Here is a 16,853-nt window from a genome sequence, read left to right on the forward strand (position 1 = left end):
AAAATTTAATTTCTTTATTATTAATATTACTGTAATTAACTATTTTTGTTATTAAGATTATTATCTCAAATTTTATAATTTAAATTATTATATTATTCATTAATTGATTACTAAAATTTAAGGGCTCAAAAACTAAATTTATTATATTATTTTTTAATTTATCAAAAAAATAATTAATTTTTTTTTAATTCTCATGTATGTATCTTATAGGATTAATATGTTTTTATCATTTATCATTTTTTTTTCATTTTCATAATTTTTTAATATGTTTTATTAAATGTTATACATTAATTTTATATGATTGATGAATAGATATTTATTAATATCACTTGAATCATATTTTATAAAACTAAATATAATTGAAATTAAAATTTTATGATTTATTAATTAATATAATCAGAAAAATATTTCGTTTAAAACGTTCTTGATTTTTATATATATTAAAATTATTATTAGCAACTGCAAAAACACATATAAGAATCATTCAGTAAAGCACTACAGTCCGCTGGACTGTGTAAACTGGATTTGACCATAGATAATACCTAATTCATTTTGCAAGAAAATGAAGAGGAAAAACCAACGGAGGAGGAGCAAGACATCGCTTGGGAATTGGGAAGCTTATAGGAGATCATTAGAATAGGAGTAAGTGCAGCCTGTTTCTCTTGAAGAATCCCCATTTGAGCGAAACCCATCCATGCCACGTGTTGTTCCATCTGCACCAGAGACGAGCAGCTTACCTAGTTCAAGCATGGCCCCTCCACATGAGGATCCAAGTTTGCACCTTCCAAGGGTATTTTACGTATGTTGCAGAGAAAATGTACTCATCTTCCCACTGCTGACCCGCAGAAGTCAGGGCACAAAAGTTGGTTGTACTACTGTGTGTGGAATGCGCCGTCAACAAGGATAGCAGGGTAGCACGCTGAGAAATGGCGTGTCTTTGTTCATACACACTATTTCTAATGTAATTGATTGTGATTGTTACTTCCACTTGATAACGATTTATGACAAATTGCATTCAACAGCTTTCGTTACTCTACAATACCACTCCATGGCAAGGCATCAATATATTGGTACATAGGCATATATCTAACAGAGGGAGTATCAGCTCCCATCAACCCTTGTCCTCGTATTACAATAGCAAACACTTCAGTACAGATTTCAAATGATGCAATAAAAAAACATCAGCCGATATTGGTAATCAGGTCATCAATGCTGTTGATCTCAGTGAAGCATAATTGTAACTGTTCTCATGTCTGGCTGCGGCATGAACTCCTGTGCCAGGTCTGTAGTCTATACAGAATTGCGTGCTTCTTGTGAACACAAGGCAATGCATTCTCTTCACAGCAAGTTCACTCTATACAACACTCTATAGGTGATGATCCAGATCCAAATCCAAATCCAACTGCAGAAATCATAGTTTTGCCTAACCATCTACCAACATTCCCAGCCAGATAAATTGGGAAAGTAAAATGAGAGTTTGCACGCAGCCAAACTAGCATATTTCATCTCCCAACCAGTTATCTTTTACCTTCGGTCCAGTTGGCCCCTCCTCACCATAAAGCTCTGTTGGGAACAGGTCAAAGATGTTCTCTACTGAGAATCTAACAAAGAATGGGAGGAGATTAATAATCTTATCTAGTTCAGATCTCGAATCATATACAATGGTTGGACCCCATTCTCTCATAAACTGCAACCAACATGGCTCTGTCACAACTCCATCCCCAAGATACTCAGCTGCAATAAGCTGATACCTTGTGCTTGAATCCACATAATAGTTACTTCGAGCAGCATCATTTCTCACTCCAATCCCAAATTTTGTTGATCCTTGAAGGTAAGTACCAGGGTGAGGGTAACTAGCATGACCATGTTTTGACGAATAAACAATCGGCTTATTGCCTTCAATGAACTCCAAATCAGAAGCATCCACCCATCGGCCACCACTGTGCTCTGAGAAGAAGACTTGCCATAGTTCTCCTGTGAAGTTGCTTATACGAAGAGTGAAGTGCTCCCAGTCACCCACATGTTGCCCAATCTTTGTCATAGGTATACTCATTAACCCAACTTTAAGGGTGGCTGGTCCATTGAAGGGACAAAATACCCACATTGCAATATCAGTAAAAGTTCCTCCAAGCACTGGTTTCACATGAACATAAAGCTCAGCACTCTCTAAATCTCCTCTTTTGATATTATTTCTTGCATCATCATCATTTGGCAAATCAATCCAATATTCCCCATCATTTTCACCTCCACTAGGCAAGTTTGAACCCCTATAGTCAATCCGTTCACCCTCATCCTTGCCTTCTTGGCACAAAAGTGCTCCATTTTTGAAGAACCACTGCACTGATGATGGCAAGTAATCTTCATCGGGATGGAAGAATACAGTAGGGCCATAATGCTTAATGAGTGCATGAATTTGGTCCAGATTTGGCATTGCCTGTAGGGTGCTGTCAAGATTCTTTAAACAGGCAACATCTAGCAGGTCATCTTCAGAACTCAAGTAGGTACCACAGTAGAATGTCCCAACAGGAACACCTTTAGCAAACATTCCCCTTTTGCAGGGTCTTGTGTTCCAGATCTGAAATTGGTTCTTGAAAGTTTTTGAATCTGAGGAAATTATTAGATCACAAGTTTCACATTTTTCTGTAAGATCTGCTCGAACGCATCTCACTTCTTCAACACTAGGCTCCTCTGGCTTGTTAGTGACCAGAACACCCATAGCCTTATAACCAGCTGGGGGGTTTGGCAGCCAAAAATAACCGGAACCATCATCATGTGAATTAGTACTCCAAATCAATGAGTAGTTAAGGGGCTGTTTTAGAGCTGGAAAGCCTGATTTTGATTGACGGAGATGGCCAACTTCTGGTTTCTTGGTGTTGGCATCACAAGCCACAAGTACGTAGCCTCTCAATGGTTGATCGTTAGACTGACAGTAATGGCCAAGGCAATAAAAACCATCAGGGATCCCAACAGGCCTATAAAATGTGACTCCATTCTTTTTTCCATGCAAGAGGCTGCAGCTCCAGACACTCTCAAATTGGGTAATTTTGATGACTTTTAGTTCTCCCAGGTTTATTCTTTCAGTAGCAAATCCTTGACCTGAGAAATCAAGAGCACATTATTTATAAGCAAGTCATAACTGAAAGATTTAATGATGCAGACAACAAAAGTATAGTTGGCCCATTCAGGTTTGAATTCGTAATTTAATAGAATGATTGACTACATAAATCAGAATCTTTGTTTGTTTCCCATAAGAAATTCAACCAACAAATATACATGTACATATGTTCTGTAACAAGCTAAAAGTCTTTAAACAACCCGTCAATGAATATTTACTGATATGCCGAGCATCGCTGATCTAGAGAGTTTAGACTTTAGACTTTGAGGACAATATATTACTAATTCCATGCTTTGAGGAAAAACAATCCCCAAAAGCAGCTCATCCCTTTAAAAAGGCTGTACCCATACGCAGCAGACATCAAATTTCTTCTTAAAGTACCAAAAAAAGGAAGAGTCGTTCCTCTGTTGCTTAAACCACAAGCAAGAACTCAAAAATTTGGAAACGCAAATAAGTAAAATAACAGATTCCATCCCCTCAAAAAGAAGAAAAAGGATATGGATGGTGCTGAAGCATCATAAGCTTTATGACTTTTACATTTTCAAAGCTGGCAATGACGTGCGAGCTTCAGCTTTCAAGGAATGCCAGATTCTATAACATTTGACCAAGTTCATGAATATGTTTGAACCACCTTCCCTATAGCCTGGGAAAGACAATAATTTGAATCTAAAGATTTAAACTCACACAACACATACACAGAGAGAGAGAGAGAAAGGGGATTGCAATCTTCTGATATCCAGAGGCAAGCTAAGTTAATGGAAAATATCCTTGCATCATTCCATTACTCAGTTTAAATCTCAAAAAATCCTCTTTATAATCTTTACTTATCCCTTCCTCCCACCCAACAGAAAAAGAAAGGGAAACCATCCAATCTTGACCAAGGACATAAATAAAAGATAAACGCACAGAGAGAGAGAGAGAGAGAGAGAGGGAGAGAGAGAGGAAATGGCTAAAATATCAGACTACGACTTATTTGTTAGTTGATCCACCTAGAAGGCCCAAAATTAACTATCTTTCTTAGCGAGCGCACACATAGAGGGAGGATATAGCATATCAAAGGGATGTTCCGATAATTAGGATCAGAAACCATCATATTTCATACTAGCAACTCCTGATCATTAACTGTGAAGAACTCCCAAAACCCAGAAATTATGTCCCACAATAATAAAAAAAAAAAGGAAAAAAATTATTATCAACTGCAGACTTTTTTGGAAGGTTAAGAGGCCATACCTTGAGGCCACTGTGGAATTGGAGCAGGCAAAGAGAAAGGCTGAGGCTCTGGAAAGTAGAATTCATTAACTTGGGTCCAATAAAAACAATCACACCCAAACATCCTCACAAGTCTCTAAGTTAAAGAATCAAAAACCCACCAAAACCCAAGAATCTTTTCCAAATTATTGATCTTCAGCCTCTTTTAAATGGCTGTTGCAATTTCAAAGAAAATAAAGAGACAGAGAGAGAGAGACTAAAAAGAGAATAAGGGAGACTTATTTCCCTTTACAGCTGTCTCTCAATCTGCATTTCTTTATGAACCCGCGAGTCTCTGGGACTTGTTCAAGACCCAGAGAAGACAGGGAGAGAGAAAGAGGCGTACTTTGTCTTGAAGAGAAGCTTGAGTGGTGAGAGGAAACAAGAAATAAAGGAAGAGAGAGAGAGAGAGACAGAGAGAGAGAGAGAGAGAGAGAATAGACGAATGGTTAATGACGTTTTAATTATTTGTTTGGTAGTTTGGATTGGTTTTGCCTCTTTGGAAGGTAAAGGCCTCTTAAAGGCTTGTTTTCTTCTAATATTTTTCATTTGAAGGAAGCCTTCCGTCCCTTATTTTTTAAATTAAAAATATATACATAATACAAATTTAATGCTATTTTTCTTTATTAATATTTGATTTATCTAATCAAAAAGCAGTTGAATGAATAGTAGAGTCCTCATCTTTAAAAGGATTTTCCCTAAATATTATTCACGTAATATAAATATAAATAAATTATTTTTAATAATCATTTAAAGTAATAAAGTATTTTTATTTTTTATAATGGTAAAATTAAAAAAAAATAAATGAAAGGGTGAAATTTTATAATAAAAACAAAATTAATGGACAAATTTATTTATTTTTAAAATATATGAATTTAGGTATCAATTATAATATAATATATAAATATAAAAATAATTTACTAAGGACTTAAAATAATTTCATATTATTAAATAAATAAACATAATTATGCGAGTATTTGATTAAATTCTTATTTATTTTTCTATATGTTAGCGAAAAACATTTATCTTTATTGAATTAAAGACTATTTCCCTCATAGATTAAGATAATTAGAGATTAATTGGAAAACATGTCAATAATGGGAATTTTTATGGGGAAATGTTATTTTCAAGCGGCTAATTATTAGGTATATCATTAGCACTAAAAAATAGTACTTTCTTTCTCACACAGAAAGTGGATCATTCCTATTATATAAGAAGTGAATCTCATGTAATTATGAGAGAATATATATATACACCGAGAGTGCAACTAATAATTTCTCTTTCCAAGCACACAGTCGATGATTTGCCCAATAAATTACATTATTACATTGGTGGTTAGCTCCCAAATTATGGAAAAAAAAATCTGAAATAAAGTCTTTATTTGCAGTTTGTTACTTAACTAATAGTTTAGTAGTAGAAAAAAAATCATCTAATAAAAGTAATTAAATATTTAAAACTAAAAACTACATTGGAAAATTTATGATTTTATAGGATTTTATTTTCAACATTATATAATCATGATTTATGTGGTGATTAATTAAAAAATTAAATAAAAATATAATTCTAAATTGAGAGAGCATTTTCTTATAGATTTTTTTTTAATTTAGTTAATTAATTGTGTGCTACATTGATTAATTAGCATTGATGTTGGAAACATTTAGTCAATTTTTTGAAAAAATTAAAAATGAAAATCATTTAGATATGACAGTTATAATCCCTTTAAATCTAATATTTTAGTTATTGTTGACATCATCGATTCAACACAATTTTATAAAAAAAATTACATCATCTAACTCAAAATTATATTTAATAAGATGAATTATTTGATAATTTTATTATATTTTTTATTATATTTTTAAATAAATAATATTTAATTATTATATTAGTATAAAAAGTCCATCCGAATGAATTAGTGAAATGCTTAGATCATCCAACATAATTGAAAGGAGTCTCTTTCTTTTCTTTTTTTTAAAAAAAAAAGGAAAAAGTTTTTGCCAACTTGCCACTGTATGAGAATATTCCAAAGGTACGTTCTGCATTTGCAATTCCAACTTTTTTATTATTATTATAATAAGATTTTAGCCCTGAAAATTATTATGTAATTCAAACTTTTTTAATTCTTATTTATTTTTTATAAAATCATTAATTAAAAAAATTATTTGATAAATTTTTAATTAATTTTTCTTTTTAATTAGTGTATTAATTTTTACACACTTTAATTAGTAAAATAATTACTAATTAAATTAAGAAAAATTTTAATGAGCGTAATATTGCACTTATTATCTTTTACAATAATTAATAAAAAAAAACTTCATCCATGCTACTAGGAAATTATTTAAATATTTTTTAATTGAGGCTTGTTCACTCAACTCTACCAGGCTCATATTTTCTCTAAATTTGATCTTAAAGCTGAATTTTGAAATTTAAGTATTAACCCTCTGATAGTCTCAAAACTACTTTCTGTATTACCACAGCCTAATATCAATGGACAGCCCTTCCATTCACCCATATTAATGAAAAATTACTTCACTTAGAAAATATTTTCCTTAATTATATTTATATGCATGTATGATTATGTAAAAAATATTTTATTTAATTTTTTACTTATTTTTCTTATTATATTAACAGAAAAATTGATTCTATGTACATATAAAGATTATTATATATTATAATTAATCTAAAATGTAATCATTTATTATGAAAAGGCTAAATGATAAAAAAAAATAAATATTTATGTCAACTATTAATTTTAGTTAAATTTTTTAATTTTATTAATTTAATCATAAACTTTTTATATTGTTTTAATTTTAGTAATAAATTTAATTAAAAATAATTAAACTCATTTATTGATAAATTATTTAGATATTTTCATTTATATATTATCAATTTTAGTTAATTTAATTAATTTTATTAATTTATTTAATAATTTAAATATTTTCATTAATGTTATCAAACATCCTATATTGATAACAAAATATAATAATTGAACATTATATATAATATTGATATCTCAATTTTAATTATTTATATATATAATTCAGATTTGAGTTATCATTGTCTCCATCCCTTAAAAAAAATTTGAAATTCTGTTATCTAATTTCTAAAATAAATTATATATATAATTAAAAGAAATTTTGAAATGTTTAATAATATATAAAATAATGTTTTTCTTACAAGTTACTTAAATAAAAATATTGGGTAAATTTGAGATTATAAAATATTATTCTTATCTAATTTAGTTCAGTAATTTAATACATATCACTTACCTATTATTAAAAAAATATATATGTCATCTAATTTTTTGAATAATATATATATATAATTAAAAGAAAAGCTTATGCCAATGAGAAATTGACATGTATGTTCTTATTCCTAATTGGAGTTAAAAAAAGAAAAACCCAATAATGTGGGATATGCATAATTGAGGATAATTTTTATAATTCGTTTTTAAATTTTGCTTTGCATTTTATTTTTATCATTTAATTTTAATTTGTTATTAAAAACAATTTGAAATTTAATTTTATTTTATGAAAATTCATTTAACATGTTTTAGACAGATTTTCAGCTTAAAAAAAATATAATTACCATTTTATCTTATTTCCTCTAACATTAAAAAAAAAAAAAAATTGACCATTTCACTCACCATTTAAATTTATTACAAAAATATCAATAACAACACAATAATTTACATTTTTAGAAATGATAAAGATTTATCTTTTACAGAAAAAAAGTGTTAAAATAGTGTTTTTAAATGTTAGGTTATAGTTTAGAAATATTTCTTAATACAAAAAATTATTATTATTATATGTTACAGAGATTTTTTTAAATAAAACAAATTTTAAAAATTTATTAATAATAAATTTAAATTAAGAGGCATAACTATGATATAAAATAAAATTAAAAAAAGACTAAGGGCCTGTTTGGAATTGCTATTAAAACTGTTATTAAAAAAATTATTTTTTTAAATATATTAATTAGATAAAATAAAAAAATAATTAAAAATTAAATTTAATTAATTTTAATCATAAAAATAAAAAAAAATAAAATAATTATTTTTCTTAATAGTATATAAAATAATATTTTTATTTAAAAAAATAATTTTAGGCTACTAAATAGGAGTTAAAAAAATTATCCGCATAATTGATGTGGGCGACAGCTTGGACTCTTTTAAAAAAAAATAAAATTTAACTTGTCAGTTCAATGATAATTTAATGTTAATAATATGAATTCGTACATAACAAGGCGTATAATTTTTTTTGTATACTTATCAAATTAGATTAAATCTACCAAATAATGGAATAATGAGAGATTATTTACTTCTTAAGCAGACGTAACCTATCAAATGAAAAATCAAAATCAAATAGAGAGACATGATAAATTTCAATCATACATGCTTAAATTATAAGCATATATTTTTAATGTCTAATGATAATATTAAAAATCCATAGTGGCATAATAGTTAAATGTTTGTTTTTTAATTAAAAATATATAATATTATTTTATATTATTTTAATTAAATTTAATAAATGGAATGTTTTATTAATATATAATTGGATATTATTAAAAGATAATGTGGGAAAAAATATAATATTAATCAACACATTATATCCAAAATTGAAGACCCAATTATTAGAAAGAAAAGTGGAAATTTGCCAAAAGGCCTTTTCCTTGTCAGGTTGCAGTTGATTTATTAGATTCATGAATTCCTAAGCCAGCGTCATAAATCCTAACCCACTTAACAAAAATGACAATTAAAAAAAAATAAAATAAATTGTCATTTTCAAAATGTCACGGTGTGGGGTTGGCTTGGCCCCTAAAGCCTAAAGCCGCCCCATTAGACTTCAAGATTTCAAATTAGGGTTGCCACGGTCCGGTTCTAAATTAGAATCAAATCGAAATTGATTTGATTAAAATTAGATCGAAATTGATCAAAATTGAAATCAATTTCAAATCAGATCGAAATCGTCTTTTTACTATTTGGTTCAGCTTCATATTTTTTAAAAATCGTGAACCGACGGTTCAGAACTGGATTAAACAAATGATTTCGAACCAGATCAAATAGGAGATTTAAATACAAAAAAATTCAATAAATACCTCACTCTACTCATAATTCATTTATATATGTACATCATTAATTCTCTACACAATTATTCTCTACACTCTCTTTAATTCTTAATACTCTTTTAATTTCTCTCAAATTTTCTAAATAATTATTTTATACACTCATTTTAATTCTCAGTACTCTCACAATTCCCCTACTTTATTATTTTATATGTTCATTGAAATTTTTAATACTATATCAATTACTCTGTTATTATTTTATATCTTCAATAAAATTTTTAATACCTTCTATTTTAATTTTTTTTTTCTTTTATACTTTTTTAATTATCAATTATCATATAATTTTTTTAAAAATGGCAAGTAATACTTAACTCAACTAAACTTTTATCCCAAAAATTTATTGAGGTCGGCTCTATGAATTCTCTTTCTCCACTCTAAAAGATTTTGGGTTGAATCATCAGAAATGTGTAATACTTCTATGTCATATTGTACTATTCTCCTCAAAGTCAGTTTAAGTTTATCTCTTCTTTTCTTTCTATCATCTAACTCAATGTGCTCTACTTGTCTAACTGAAGCTTTCCTATGTTTACGCTTCACATGACCAAACCACCTCAATCTCCCTTTTATCAACTTATAACTGAAAATTTTGATTCCTTTAAATCCTAAAGGGATACATAGGTAAAATTAAGTTAATGCACCTTTCTCTATTTTTTTTTAAATTAATTTCATATCTAATTTTTTAATAAATTAAAGTCTTTGCTTATTTTTTTTTTTTAAATAAGTTATTTTTATTCTTTTTTTTCTTATTTTATTTTCATTGAAAGATATCTAAGAAAAATTAAAATATTTTTACAAATATAACTTAATAAATCAATAAAATTTTTCTCTAATTTTTTTGTCACAACCCAACCTATGGGCCGGACCGGCATTAGAGCCTGAGCCAGCCTAAAGCCCCTGAGGTCCGTAGTAAGCCTAACTATTCCTCAACCCAACTCTAAGGCCTATTTGGGCTCAATTTCAAGAATTCAACCGGACAGAGTCCGGCCCTAAAATGGACCTTTTAACGGAGAGTTTTTTTACTCACCCGACCTGTAAACACAATATATAATCAATTGGGGAGCTCAGCTCACCCTCCACATACTCATAATAACATAAAGTCAAATGGGAGCTCAGCTCCCTCATCCAGTCCAACATACATGCATATAATAAGTTTACAGGTCCAACATGGCAAATTATATTATAGACCCAAATCAAATAAATATTTATAACACGTGCGGAAATTCTAGGAGTTAACAGAATTATACAAACATTACAAACATTAATAGACGACCTGCGAGGGAGAGAGGCAGGTTATAACTCAACAAGAAATCTCCTGTAGCCTGGAAAAATAGATAAACAGGAGTGAGCGTTCGACTCAGAGAGTAAAATATCAATTTTAACCATAATCTCTATAGCTATCTAAAGCTAATGCACCTTGCAGAGTGAAATGCAACATCGTCATAAATTTCATACAAATCACATCAAAAAGGTAATTTGGAGCACTCACACACCCAACACTGTCAAATAATACATATATGAGAGTTGATCCCCTATACAGCCCTCTTAATCCAACCTCTGCCAGCAAAGATCTCAAGCCGGACTTTCGCTTAATAAACCAAATACGGGGTCCCAGCGAAGAACTCAAGCCATGTCTATCTCGAAGGACCGGGTCCACCCGTCCTGTCCATATCCAACACTATACCACACGCACGTCAATGCACACACACTGCTCCAAATTATCACAACAATATCTATGGCACTTCAACATTTATGAATACAATGTAAAATGTGCCTATTGTTTAATTACATAGATACATATATATAAGTGATGCATGGACATGCTTGAACATATAATATCATTGAAATTACAATTAAAATTAATATTTTACTCACAGACTCAACCGAAGTCACTGTGGCGGCTGGGCGGAGGAGGAAGGCTGTCTCGGCTCACCTGATATTTTTTATTACAATTATTTAGTACATTTAACTCAATACAAGCTAAGAAAAAGACCAAATATGTCTTAAGTCGTGTCGAAAATCCGGCAGAATCTCTTCTATACCTAAAACCTACCCAACCTACAAAAGGACTTAAAACGCACTTCTATATCCACAAACTATACACCCACAACTCAATCACATCACACAGCCCCTCATGGGCCCATCCAAATAGTCATCAATTAAAATATGTAAAATTATAGTTTAGTCCTCATAATTTAATCCTTTTGCAAAAACTACCAAAATGAGTTCTAAAAATTCTAAAACTTTACCCCGCGGTCCTTAGCATCATTAAAGGAATTATAATTTTCTGAGCTACCACGAATAATTTATAAATTTTTAATCCAATTCAAGCACTAGAAAATTACGAAAAAAATAAGATTCGGGTTTACTTATGCCGATTCTGACTCCCGGGACGCGCCCGGGATGTCTGACAACAGTGGGGTAGCTAAAATCTTGATCTAATTCCAAGACTTTTTCGATAGCCTGTCTGTCTGGCCAGAAATTTACAGACCCGGGTAACCGTCGAATTTTCGCGAATTGAATGTACCTACACGAAGCCCACAACACGGGGGTTAGTACAAAATTTTTACGGAATTTTCTAAACTCATTTAGTGCTCGGAAAAATACTACGAAGTTTCATGGGACCCACCGAAAAACGGTGTTGAAAAATTTTGAAATTTATATTGCCACGAAGTTCTCGACGAGTTGAGCGCTCTGATACTCTTGGTTTTCTCGTGGAGTTCACGGTTTGCGATAAATCTAACCCAAAAGTCGAAATTGGCTAAAATTTTCCGGACAAAAATTGGGTAAACTACTTAATGAATTTTGATGTTATTGGTGTCTATGGAAAGCTCTCGAGGTGTAGATGAGTTTAGACACAAGACCCGGCCCAAACAGTGGCCGGATCGACCGAATTTTGGCCAGGAAGCCGAAACGGCTCCCGCGCGCAGGTGGGTTTTCGCGAGTGTTTTCCGGTTGCCTAGGACGTTGGCCGGCCGTGGGGAGGCACTGGGGCGGCGCGCCGGCGAGGTGGGGAGGGCTGGGTGGCGGCGGCGCGACGTGGGGAGGAGGGAGAAGAAAGAAAACGGGAGAGAGAGAAAGGGCAACGGGAGCGCGCGGGGGAGAAGAAAAAGGAGAAGAAGGCTAGTCTGATTTAATCGGTCCTATCCGGTCCGGTTTGATTCAGTCAGTCCGATTCAAGATATAAAATTTTTATACTTTTACTCTGCCTTGGGACCGAAAACAAGGCTCAAAAATTTCGAAAAAATTCTAGAAAACTCAGAAAAATTCGCAGAGTCTAAATATATTTTTAGTTTTACCATGTGGTCTTTAAATTATTTTTTTTTAAATCATCAAAGTTTTATATTTTTGAAAAATCAAACCCGATTTCTAAAATTCGAAAAATTTCAAATAATTTCTTAAAATTTAAATAAAATAAATATTAATATTACTCACAAAATAATAAATTTTAAAAAATTAGGAGTATTACATTTTTCTTTTAAACCGCCCCTAAACCGCTTTTAAACCGTCTTGAACCGTCATTTTTCAAACTGTCTTTTAAATCGTTTTAAATTGGGGCTCGAACCGGAACTGACAGTTCAAGAATCGTCTTTCAAACCGTCCCATGACAGTTTGATTCAGGTTCATGATTTCATTGAACCTGAACCGGCGGTTCAGGAACCATAACCGGCGGTTCCTGAACCGTGGCCACCCCTACTTCAAACCCCCACTTGCATCAAAAGATTATTATTATTTTAAAATACTAAAACTCTTCTTATTATATTTAAAATTAATGATTTCATCTTCATATTTTTCAATATATATGTTGTTATGGAAAGCTTACAAATAAGAAGAAATGTGAGTTATGTGGCCTAAATAAGGGCACTCTAACGCTCAAATTGTTACATACTAAAAAATAAAAGCAAATACCGAAAGAAATGAATTGTGTATCTTGATAAATGTTAAAAGTCTTATTTACATGTGAAGGATAACGTTTTTTTGCAACACTCAAAATCTTGCCAACTCACATTTAACTATTTCCTTTTGTATATTATAAAAATGTAACACACTATCTAATAATATTCTTGGCGAAAAAATAACATATTCTAAAAGCCTATATTTGATATCTAATGTTACTTTATTTATTCAAATTCAATCCAAACTAGACGTCTAACATTTTCCAACTCTAGCTCTTAGTTTTGTTTCGAACTCTTTATGTTAATAGTTAAGTTAAGAAAAATAAATAAAGGGACGAAAATGTAGGACTATTAAAATTAAAGATTAATTACTGTGTTTTTTAAATTATAAAAATTAATTATTAATTATAATATAAATAATAATTTTTCCTTTTCCTAGAGGAAACGTGGAATGAGAAGGAAAGGGAAAGCAGGGAAGAAAAGGAAAGGAAAACCAAATGGAGACGCCAAAAAATAACAAGGTGCATCTATGTAAGAAATTATTATTATATTTTTTAAAATAAAATAAAATTTTAAAAATTTATTAATAATAAATCAAAATTAAGAGGCATAACTAAAATATAAAATAAAATTAAGGAAAGACTAAGGGACTGTTTGGCATTTCTATTGAAATTATTATTGAGAAAATTATTTTTTTAAATATATTAATTAGAGAATATTAAAAAATAATTAAAAATTATATTTAATCAATTTTAATTATAAAAAAATTAAAATAATAAAATAATATTTTTTAAATTAATTTTTTAATAATATATAAAATAATATTTTTATTTAGAAAAATAATATTAGGCCTAAAACGCGATAACAAACAAGACTTAAAAAAATTATCTGCATAATTGATGTGGGCGACAGCTTTGATTCTCTCCCTTAACATTTTGCTCCATTGAAACTTCCAAAGCGTGTTCTATAGATGCTGTTTATAATCCAACATTATTATTATTATTATTATCTTTTTTTAAATAATAAAATTTAACTTATCAGTTCAATGATAATTTAATGTTAATAATATGAATTCGCACATCACAAGGCGTATAATTTTTTTTATATATATTTATCAAATTAGATTAAATCTACCAAATAATGGAATAATGAGAGATTATTTACTTCTTAAGCAAACGTAACCTATCAAATGAAAAATCAAAATCAAATAGAGACACATGATAAATTTCAATCATACATGCTTAAATTATAAGCATATGTTTATAACGTCTAATGATAATATTAAAAATCCACTATTACATAGTGGCATAATAGTTAAATGTTTGTTTTTTAATTAAAAATATATAATATTATTTTAATTATAATTTAATAAATGGAATATTTTATTAATATATAATTGGATATTATTAAAAGATAATGTGGGAAAAAAATATAATATTAATCAACACATAATTGAAGACCCAATTATTAGAAAGTAAAGTAGAAATTAGAAAACTTTGTAACTTCAGCCAAAAGGCCTTTTCCTTGTCATGTTGCAGTTGATTTATTGGATTCATGAATTCCTCAGTCATCATCATAAATCCTAACCCACACAACAAAAATGAAAATTAAAAAATAAAATAAATCGCCATTCTCAAAATGTCATGGTGTGGGGTTGGCTTGGCCCCTAAAGCCTAAAGCCTAAAGCCGCCCCATTAGACCTCAAGACTTCATATCTCCACTTGCATCAGAAGATTATTATTATTATTATTATTTTAAATTACTATTTACCCTTCTTATTATATTTAAAATGTGTTTTTTAAATTATAAAAATTAATTATAATATAAATAATAATTTTTCCTTTTCTTAGAGGAAACGTGGGATGAGAAGGAAAGGGAAAGCAGGGAAGAAAAGGAAAGGAAAACCAAATGGAGACGCCAAAAAATAACAAGGTGCATCTATGTAATTTGGCAAATGGAATTGGGTAGGTATCTTTGTCCAGTTTTGAAGAATATCCTAAATTTTTCTGACAATACATTTTAACCATACATGCATGTCTCAATCTGAATCAACAGTGTGTGGAATCTAAAAAGTGTTTCAATTGAAAGTTTTAAAGGTTTAAAATTAGCCAAGTCAAGAACAAGATTGTGGACACAGATCCATCAATTGAATTTGGGTAGTCTTGCTTTCTGATTTTCACATTGATCTTCCAGCTTCCTTTTTTTTTTCTTTAATATGTTGCTTTGTATTGTGAGCCTGGTCATGGGACCTTCAGTCTTGTTTGGTGGGAACAATGAGGATTGCACTAATTCTGTTCTTGTTTTGGACATTTTCTAACAAATTTTGGTAATGACTTTGACATCATTTCCAAATTCAATTGGGCCTGGAAGCTTGAGTTGATTAACAATTTTCATAAAATTTTGCCCCGTGAAGATTTGGGTTAAGCTATTCCCCAGGAGACTCTGTTGTGCACTCTAGCTAGTAGCACAGCCCACATCATTTTTCTTCTATCTTCTTTCCCATTTCACCAAAATCACGGCATTATATTATATTTTACTAACTTATATTTATTTATATAGTAAAAGAATTTAAAAACATTTTACAAAGGATAATGGTACGTGTAATTAAACTATTTGATGCGAAAATTATATTAATAGCATGAAAAATAATGTATAATTATCAAAGAAGATAGAATTATCATATTTGGAGAATTTTGATCTTATAATAATGCAACATTGGAAGTTTTGAAAATTTTGGAAATATTTTAGATATTTGTATTTTGTATTACATTAATTAAATTATAATATTATTATTATTATCGTAATTTTTGATATTTTAACTTAATTAATTAAATTTGTTATTTTTTTATATATGTGTGAATAAAATAATTATATATTATAAAATATAAATTATTCAATGCACATATAATAACGTGTTTTATAATTACTACATATAAAAATACAAATAAGAGATGAATTTATGAACTAATAAAAGTACAATTCAATTTCATCTATTTTTGATCTAATTCAATTTAAAATCGATTTTAATCAATTCAATTGTAAAAATGATTCTAGGTCCAATTTAATTTTAAATTAAAATTGAAAGTAGACTGTGACAGGTCTAATTGCAACTTCAAACACATTATATATTTAACCTAATTATATTTTTTAATTCCAATAAAAATGAACATCGAGCAATTTGATTTAAGCTCAATTTAAAAAAATAAAAATCAAATAAACTAAAATTTTAACATATTTAGTTGAATCGAGCTAAATTACAGAGAAAATCAAATCAAATCAAATAAATTAAATTTTTTGATAGCTTAAACTGAATTGAATTAAGAGGAAAATTAAATTAAATTGGTTTGGTGAGGTCAATTTATTTCAATTTATCGATTTGAGCTTTATATTTATTTATTTTTTTTACTTATTTAGACTTATTTTAAATCTACTTTCAATTGTATTTTTATTTTTAACTTTAATTTAAAGCTTATTAA

The 16,853-nt window shown here is 29.4% G+C and overlaps 1 protein-coding gene across 1 annotated transcript; it reads right to left on the bottom strand.

Annotated features, from left to right (window-relative positions):
- Nucleotides 1-988: 988 nt before the first annotated feature.
- LOC110672755 (hypothetical protein At1g04090) lies at nt 989-4,791 on the bottom strand. The gene is made up of 2 exons (XM_021835623.2): nt 4,346-4,791; nt 989-3,096 (listed from the first exon to the last, which is right to left on the bottom strand). Exons 1-2 carry the CDS (start codon nt 4,446-4,448, stop codon nt 1,493-1,495), a joined length of 1,707 nt encoding a protein of 568 aa, XP_021691315.2. The 5' UTR covers nt 4,449-4,791; the 3' UTR covers nt 989-1,492.
- Between the last annotated feature and the right edge of the window lie 12,062 nt (nt 4,792-16,853).

The sequence above is a fragment of the Hevea brasiliensis genome, chromosome 5 (genome assembly GCF_030052815.1).
Source record: "Hevea brasiliensis isolate MT/VB/25A 57/8 chromosome 5, ASM3005281v1, whole genome shotgun sequence".
NCBI classification, from domain to species: domain Eukaryota; kingdom Viridiplantae; phylum Streptophyta; class Magnoliopsida; order Malpighiales; family Euphorbiaceae; genus Hevea; species Hevea brasiliensis.

Coding starts and splice junctions, on each gene's coding strand:
- LOC110672755 (XM_021835623.2), bottom strand. CDS start 4,448: ATGTTTGGGTGTGATTGTTTTTATTGGACCCAAGTTAATGAATTCTAC. Junction 3,097..4,345: donor AATTCCACAGTGGCCTCAAG/GTATGGCCTCTT, acceptor TTGATTTCTCAG/GTCAAGGATTTGCTACTGAA.